General features: G+C 56.8%; 1 protein-coding gene across 1 annotated transcript; it reads right to left on the bottom strand.

The window, feature by feature from the left end:
- Positions 1-773: 773 nt before the first annotated feature.
- On the bottom strand, positions 774-5,779 carry LOC142358360 (uncharacterized; the record flags this gene model as incomplete). Its single annotated transcript, XM_075409768.1, has 15 exons — positions 5,753-5,779; positions 5,287-5,349; positions 4,920-5,034; positions 4,511-4,745; positions 4,185-4,290; positions 3,908-4,002; positions 3,447-3,528; positions 3,176-3,316; positions 2,667-2,724; positions 2,406-2,527; positions 2,142-2,297; positions 1,922-1,990; positions 1,626-1,757; positions 998-1,468; positions 774-940 (listed from the first exon to the last, which is right to left on the bottom strand). Coding segments are annotated over exons 2-15 (1,964 nt in total), but the record flags the coding sequence as incomplete, so codon positions are not given.
- Positions 5,780-9,036: the final 3,257 nt, after the last annotated feature.

The raw sequence follows: 9,036 nt of genomic DNA, 5'->3' as shown, positions 1-9,036 counted from the left end.
CCTGCACGCAACTTGTCGATCCCCATGCACGCGTTGGACATTTAGCGGACTACCCATTTCAACATTTCGCGCGAGGCCCCCAGGGTCGGCCCATCCAGGGACCTGGGGCATGGGAGGAATTTGCGTATGAATCGGCTGTGGCACAAGGCCGTGGCACTCTGCTGTGGCAGGCACGGCTGCCGGCTGCGGTTGACGTGCGCCAACTACAGTGTATCAAGGGATGGTTTCACGCTGATAACGGCACCAGCTATTGGCAGACGTGCTGCACGAGTGGTATTCAACTCGCAGACGGAGGCTGAAGAGCTGCAGCGATCACAGAGACCTTCAGGTCCCGCGCGTGGCCCAAGCTGTGGCTGCCTAGCTGTGCGGACGGATCAAGTTTGACAATTGATCAACTGGCACATCACGTCCCACGTGCTGTTGTTCTTCAGGATCTGTGCCCCTTGTCCCTCTTCTCGTCGCAGCCTCCCTCGTACAGAGGGCAGCCCTGCACATTTTCCGGCTCGTAATTACATTCACATACTGCACTTAGAACAACAGAGAAGCTTGCTACTATGCTGCACGCGTCCTGTGCCGAGCTGCAGTGCGGTATGCGATATGGAGGTAGGTCACACGTTCTTCAGGTGTTGTGGAACCACCAAACAGTGATGTGGGGACCAGCGATCGCTTGCGGTGCGTTCCACACGGTTCAGACCCATGGCAAGAGTAACGGCTGTCAGTCATTGATTTACGCTCAACCATGGAAAAGAGACGAGGGATGTTGTTAAACATACATAGTTGCAGTTGGTTGGGCTCCAAAGTGCACTGCACTCTCCTCAGAGTGGCGCGCCGCACTAGCTCTCGGCTCCAAACTATTGCAACACAAAGCAAATCCCTGCATGCCCTTGCCTCGGTCCCTACCATGCACACGGCTGACTTCGGCTTCCCATCCCCATCCCCACTGGGCACAGACAGACAGAATCTATGTTACCTACAAGAGCTCATTGTATGTGTGAACCTGTCTCTGAGCGTCGCTCAACGCCTCCGCATACTGCTGCTGCTGCTGCTGCTGTTGCTGCACCTCGCCCTCGCGCACGGATGACGGCATTTGATACAGCTCCGCGCGCGCCGTCCCTGGAAACCTTTGGTCTCCATGTCCGTCGTCAACTGGCGTGGCGACGGTGCTCTGCTCCAACATGAAGTTGCGTGCCTCTTCGTTCTCCTCGTCCTCCTCCGGCTCCGCGGGGCCGCCATCCCCTAAGTCCTCGTCCACCTCCTCCTCCTCAGCATCCACCAGTGGGGCGTCCGCCTCCCGCTGAAGCCTCGCGGCGGCGTCCGCCGGCAGCCCGCAGAGGGGGTCGTCGTTCTCTGAGCAGATTGTGATCCGACCCTCCTTCTGCAGCTGTCTTATGAATTGTGCCTCACCCTCGAAGTAATGGACCGAGCTCGAGGCTGTCGTATGCTCCCGCGGCATGCACGCCTCACAGTCCTGTGTCGCACATCACGCGGCGGAAGCGAAGGTCAGACATAGGCAAATCGTTTTTCGAGTACTACTCCGCGCCCCTCTTCCCTCCTCCCCCTGTTCGCACCCTCAGCCTCCCTCCACGGGAGGCCAGTATCAGCACCAGGCGCATGGCAGCACTTACCGAGTAGTAGTGGTATGGTGCGGACTCTGTCCCATTGGCTGGAGCGCCAAAGCCAAAGAGCGCCACGTTGTCGCATTGCTTCATCATGGTGATGAGGGCCATGACGCCAGTTGTAGGGCGAGCGCCCTGACCCTGGATAACATGTCAGCAGTGGGTCGGTGACTCTGGAATAGGGGTTGAGTACTGATGGTTGCTGCCCTCCTCCAACTGCAACATACGATACTTTGCGCCCAAAGCACTCCCCACCCAGTTCCGCTCGTCCCTCCATGGCACAGTTGTAAAACCCTTACTCGTACCTTGGGTATCTTGACATCATAGCAGGACATCATCCTGCTGTACCATTCCAACAACATGTCCTCCACGATCTGCCGACCGCACACAACAAATGGACAGGAAAGCTTAAACTATGGACCCTCGCGTCGGGAAAGGCAGGTGGGCTGGGTTTCTCAGCACTGCAAGCAAAGGATTCGCTCTTGTGGCTGCCTGTGGCAGCATTCCTGGGCCCACCCGCCTCACCTCTCGGGTCCTCCCGCTCTCCACCACCATACTGACGTCGGGGCGGAGCTTGCGGGCAGCACGGATGAAGCTTTCCATCTCACCCCTCAGTGAGGTCGTCTCAGTCACGAGGATGACAGTCGTGTTTTTCTCAAGCGGAAAATAGCCGTCATTAACCTACGGACCAGACAAAACACACGTATTGTCATGCCTGCGGCGGACGGCGGAGGGGGCTGCGAGCTCGACCGGATCCTTCTCCATGTTCCCATGGCAAGGCTGTCACACCTTAACCTCTGAGTCGCCGACCCCTTGCAGTACATCGTTGAGCTTGTTGATGACAGGACCGTCCACCGGCACACGCGAGAGCATCTCCAGCGTGACCCCGAGGCGCTTCAACGCGGCGCTCCCTGTTCCAGTGGAGATGGACGGCGGGCTCAACCACGGAACGGGGGATGAGAAGGAAGCAGCATGGAGATCAACTGGGAGAAGCTGGCAGCCAGGTGTGGGTTGATGCGGTAAGGATGCGGTAAGTTGAGGTGCGCTTACGTGACAGCATTTCAAGTGTCTCATCTCCGCCTGTGGCGTTCCACTCGGCACGCACATCCTGTGGACAACACACCCAATAGGATTCTTTTCAGTGAATGGGAGGACATCCCCCATGGCTCTCCGCTCAGCTGGGCACCCCCCCCCCCCCCTCTTTCCCCTCCTCCGACAACAAAACACACGCGCACAGACCGGCCGAGTGTTCCTCTTCTGGTGCCCAGACTGCCCCCAGATACTGCTACTCCACTCAGCCTATCGGATCTCTGCAAACGGTGGCATCCACCCCTGACTCGCCATATTGCCATGGGTGCCCTGCCATGCGGGGAACTGGATAGGTTGCCGATGGAATGGGCACAGCTAATGGCCCGCTGGATCCTTCCTGCGAACCGGCTTCCACAAGTCCTTGCGTTCCTCAGTTACCCAGCCCTCCCTCCAGGTCCTTTCCGAACTCCTCATCGCTCAGAAGCCCTTTCCACTCGTCTATCAGCGCAGCAGCCAAGTGGGTGCCTCACCCCGCTCGCAGCCGAGACCACCAAGGACTTTATGCTCCGCAGTTTGTTGTACCGATCATCCATGGCCACTTGGTAGCGGCGCGCCATCGCCCTGTTCATGAGCCGGAAGGTGGTTTTCGCGCCGACAAAATTCGTGTATCCCTGCAGACCATCACCAAACAGAGCCGGTCGCTCGCTGACAGTGCGCCCCCAGTACTGCTGCAACCATCCATGCACTGCTGCCGCGGACAAGGCCAAGGCTGGAAGTGTACGGGTTGGGAGGCGGGGTCACCTTTATTGGGGCCTGGTTGGTTCGGATCACCGCATCAAATGCATTGATGGTCCGGCCGTAGTTGGAAAGCCTCATGTGTCCACTGCTCGTTCAGTTCAAAGGGCAGAAGCAGGTGTGAGTGCACGAGCCAGTCCCCTTATGCGTAGCTGTCTGCTCGCTGGCCACTGTGTCCCGCCGCTCACTTACAGGGACTGCATTTGCTTGCATGCTTCCCTGCTCAACGCGGGTCAGCCTCTGCTGCCTCTCTATCCATCAGTCTGTCAATTGTTCCCCCCTCGGTCTGCAGTCCCAATCAATACGTCTATGAAATCAATGTCAAGGGAGACAGTGTGTGTGTGTGTGTGTGTGTGTGTGTGCTTATATTTTGGGTGTGTGTGTGTGTGTGTGTGTGTGTGTGTGGGCGGGGGGGGGGGGGGGGGTTGGTTCCAAGCATCCCACGGACTGTGAAACTGCGTCCATACCTGTTGCCAACCACTGCGCACGAGCCGTATCTTGTCACGTTGCGGGAATTGGTGTAGCTCTCCCAGTTTGGATGGATGTACTTCCCAGCAAACTCCTGCAGACATGTGATGGCATTAAAGCCAGGGTGAACAGATACCAAAGAGAGGGCATGGTTTCTGAGGTGGTGCCATACAGATGGAATGCAAGCAAGCATTTCAGAAAAATAAATGCCACGGGGTAAGATGGGGAGGTCGAAGGGGGCGGCCCCAGGGGGGGGGAGGGGGCGGGGGATCGAACCGGGTCGAAGTAGCCGGTCCCAAGGAAATGGTCTAGCCGCTCTCGAGTGAGGAACAGGTGGTTCCCTATCCGCTTCAAGGCAGTGTTGAGTACGTCTCCAGCGGTTCTGTGGGCAGAAGACACCCGTTGAGATGTGGGCTGAAGAAAATGCTGCCACCGCAGGATGTGAGTGCGGAATCAAGATATGGCAGTGAGGAAACGATCGATCGAGGGAGACTGTACAGAGCCAGATCGTGAGTTGGAGCAGACCGGGATGTGGCGGGTGGGGTGGGGGGATTCCAGAGGGTAACTGGGGTGGTGGTGTCGGGCCCCAGATAGTCTTTCACCTGGCACGGCACACAGAGCGCTGGGACTGAACTATGGGGTAAGTCCTTCTGGGCGGCAGCGATTCCAAGGAGATTGGTCGGGGGCGATCGGGCGGGGTTTTCTCATGAGTGACAGTGACTTTCGTCTTGTATTTGACTTTCTTCCTGATGCCGTCTACGGTTTTGTACTTCCGCATTATCCGTACAGGATGGGGGTGAGACCTGCGGTCTCCGTTATCATGTTTGTTGTAGCTTCCTGTGGTTCAAGTAGGTGAGGTCAGTCAGGGACCCGTAACCAGGCTTCATGCGCTCTCTCAGGTCACGACTGGTCTCGGTGGTGGGCGAGCCTGCACAGCTGGCAGGGCAGCGACAAGGAGAGAGACCCACGGGGAGGGACGAGGAGACCGACAGGGGGGAGAGGGCGGCGTACTGGTGATCCGTTGTCTTGCAGAACCCTCCTGTGGGCCTCTCAGAGTGAGTGCCGTGCTATGCCACGAGAAGGACAATAAGACTAAGATGGCAAGGCCCCGTGTGAGTGCTGCTGCCTGCGGGGGAAGGGGGGGGGGGGGGGGGGGACAATTACAGGTCAGCGGGGAGGGCACTGATCGCTTGCTCAGTGTCGCAACAGGTGCGTGATTTCATGTAACTTCCCTTTGTTCACAGTGCTGGAAGGAGAATTGAGAGAAACGGTCACAAGTTTCACACATTGCATGGTCTATTGGACCCCAGGATGAAGACAATTTCATTGGCATGATGAATTCCAGGACCCAGAATTTCTGTAGGCCTGAATCCCGTACCTTGATGAAGCCCATACTGCACACTCACTCAGGCGCCCCGCAGCACTGGGCGTTGAGCCTGTGCTTGGATACACCAAACGAACAAAACTTGGTGTCTGCTGGGCTATCAGAGTTCAGGCTCGGGACCACCATGGGGGGGATGAAGGGGGGCGGGAGGCAAATCTACCCCTTTTGGGTCTAAGGATGCAAAGATATTAGGGCGTTGCGGCTCATCTATCCCTCCACCTGGTCTGGCCGCAGTTTGTCCAGGTGACAAGCACTAGAGGAGCGAAACAGGGAGGGCGAGACAAATGGACTATACACAGGCTGGATTCAACAGGCGTAGGGATACATGTGGGTTGCCAGAGACGGGATGAGATAAGAGGAAAGAGGTTGAAGGGGCAAGTTAGCGATGCTATCAGTGCCTACTGCCTCCTGTAGGGAGTGAGGCATTTGCAGTAGTGGCAGAGCAGTCTGGGGAGCGCACCAGCAACGGGCCGAGAGCGGTGCCACAAACCTTCGCAGCTGTGCAATGAGAATCCGGCTTGTCGATAGCAGCAGACTCCCAACGACAGCTGATTTCACTCTACGGGTTGGTCCGCAAGGTCGGCAGTTCGAACACCGGTCCGGCGGCAGACCAAGCCGGCCAGCGCCAAGGTTGCCGTTGGAGATGGCCGAAAATTTTCCCTCTCTTATGCAAATAGGAAGGTAGGTAGGTACCTACTGCATATGTACGTTTTATCGTATCCCCACACGGTTGAACTCCCCGCCACGCCGTTGAGGGTCAGAGCAGCTGATGCGATGATTCGAAAGCCGGACAAACGGCACATGCATCGGAGGCGAGGTGGTAACTTGTTGGGCAGTCTTGGAGCATGAGCGGGTGACTAACTGGTCGAGGGCCTTCGACCACGGTGCGACTGTGCTCCAGCCAGAGGTGCCAGCCTGCCAGTCAGCTGGGAGGAGTCGTCCCGGCCGGGACCCGGCCACGTCCAGGCCCGCAGGCCGGCCTCTCTCTAGATAGAGCTCTAGAGAGGTAGGTAGGTAGGTAGGGTACCTCGTCCTTCGTACGAGTATACATACACTGATAGTAGGTAGGTGCACTAGGATACATCCAAGACCCTCTCTCTAGATCGGTCAGTTACTACTCGTATGCTGGGTATCTCGCGGTACCCTACTTTAGTAGTACCTGCCTGGTGTAGGAACTCCGCACTAGAGAGGCTCTCCCTCTCTAGCTCTCTCGAGAGATAGGATGGGTGTACGTACGAGTACTAGTCCCAGTACCCTACCCGACGACCAACCTACGCGAGTAGGTATAACGGTGCTAGGTACCTAGCTAGTACCTCTTTAATACTCGTAAGCACCCGTGTGTCCTGCTGTAGAGGTAGGTACTCGTAGTAGGATACAGATAGGAGATACCTGGCAAGCCCATGCAGCCGTTCCCGTCGCGAGAATATTGTGTTTCAAGTAAATTGGATATGCGCTCATCAGTCGTTGTAGTCGATGTTTGACTGCATGTAGGAGATAGAGATAGTGCGATCGTTGACCGGCATCGACCGAGTACTCGTACCGACAGCGATCAAAAGCTTGCGCGCATGCTCGTAAAAATCATGGCGGCTGTACATAGTGCACACAGAGTACATAGTACCAGTACTCGTACTCGTATTTATCTTTACAGAGTGCAGAGAATTCTAGCATGAGGTGCCTCTCGGTAGGGTACGTGCCTACCCTACGACTACCTACCCGCCAGGGTCAGGACTCAGGACTCAGGAGGTGGCCGGGACGCCGGGTCCAGGATCCGGCCCTAGCTAAGGATACCTAGAGCCGCTCTCTAGCTACGAGTAGAGAGCTGCTATCTATCTATATCGCAAGCACTACTGTACCCTACTCGTACTGTACGAGTAGAGAGAGGCCGCACGCTCGTGTGTAGGGCCGGTAGGTAGGTAGGTACCTAGGGTACGCACACGGCACATGTGTCAGGACGGGACAGGGACAGCCTGGCTGCACACGTCATTAGGTCTTACAAGTTTTCATCACAATACACGGACTTGTCTTACAAGGCGGTCGGGGGGAAGCCAAAGGCACAAAGAGCCCGAGACCAGGTGCGCTCCTGCCCCGGTCTGGGCTTAGTGTACGTCTCTAGTCTCTATCCTTAATAATCCGTGGCAATGTTCTAGCGATTCCTAGACGCGTGATCTGCCGGGTACTACACCTAGCCCGATGTACTGTTATAGTACTGCTCCGCCCTTGGGCGTCCTTGTAAGGATTATTATGCTACTGGCAGGCCTCGTGGCCCGTGTGGTACGTCACATGCATTTTCCTTGGGCGGGTGGGCTGGGAAACAGGTCGAAACACTTGTGCCTGTCTGATGGCAGTCCCCGAATGACTGTTCACCGACCGGCCCGGCACCTATATACATACTCCCGGAGTATGCCGGGCTGTACTGCGGTACGCCTACCGTAGTACTCGTGCCGAAAACCACTCTTTTCTGTTCGTACTCGTACAGAAAAGGTCGTGGTCTGCACAAGGGCACTAGGGTATTACTAGGGTATGAGCCGAGGCATGAGGCCTAGTGAAGCTTGTACTCGTACGGTACAGCCGGCACAGTGTACAGTCCCCCCCTCTACGGTACCTCTAGCTAGGAGGTACCTACATACCTAGAGCGCCCTAGGTAGGTAGCTGTAGCCTACCCGAACCGGGGGAACGCTCTCTAGAGTATCTCTCCTGCTCTCTCCTTGCCCCACTCCGCATGGGGGATAAAATGAGAGTGCCGGTACCGTACTCGTATTTAGTAGTTAATGCGGTACTCGGATTTATCCCGGGCCTACAATTTAGCCGAGTACCGATAACTGTATTGTCAGGGACAGGGACAGCCTGGTTGCACACATCAAAAGGTCTTTACAGGTCCGCACTAGGGCACTAGGGTATCACTAGGGTATGAGCCGAGGTGAGGCCTGGTGAGGCCTGTACAGCCTGTACAGTCCCCCCCCCCCCCCCTAAGGGAAGGCTCAGACCTAGGGAGACCAGCAACCACATAGAGTGACACACTGCAGGTTGATACACTCTGGGGAGTATCTAGGAAGCCTGCTAGAGCTGCTAGGGAGTGTAGAGACTGCCGCTAGAGCTAGTAATGCTGTAAGCCGCTGTGCCAGGCCGCACAGGCCGCACAGTGCTGTTCCTGTCTATGTCAAGTGGCGGAGGATAAAACGGGTCACCGTAAGACTCGGGAGGGTCCCGGCGTAAATAACTAGACCTATGTGTGCTTCTAGAAAAGTGTAATGAATCTGAAATTCCAATACGCTGACGCTCCATTGCATCGCTGTCGTCCAGGCCTGTGGTGCTGTGGTGCTGTAGTACTTTGGTGCTGTAGTCGCGGGGACGTAGGAAAAACGCTGAGGCCCGAAAACAGAGGGAGTGAACAGTCACCGGACTGTTAAACTGCCGAACAGTCAGCAGCAGCTGGGGCAGTGGGCCGGCCAACCGCCAGTAGGGTCTCATACCCTACTGCAGGGTCTGCCGGGGCCGCGCAGGCTGTAGCAGGGACTGACAGCTGTCAGGGACAGGGACAGCCTGGTTGCACACATCAAAAGGCCCGGAGACGGACGGGAGGTCGCGGGAGGGCTGAATAGGGGTCAAGATAGAGTGACGGCCCGCATGAGGACGGTAGGGAAGACGGGGAGCGGCATGACGAAGGTCGTAGGCTCCACAGACGTTGTCACAGCTGTAGGCGCTGTCGCTGTCGCTGTAGATGCGAGACGAGCGGCGGAAGCGGAA

This window comes from Convolutriloba macropyga, unplaced genomic scaffold (genome assembly GCF_964194025.1).
Source record: "Convolutriloba macropyga unplaced genomic scaffold, txConMacr16.3 SCAFFOLD_5814, whole genome shotgun sequence".
Lineage (NCBI taxonomy): Eukaryota > Metazoa > Xenacoelomorpha > Acoela > Convolutidae > Convolutriloba > Convolutriloba macropyga.
This window is presented reverse-complemented; position numbering and strand designations above follow the sequence as displayed.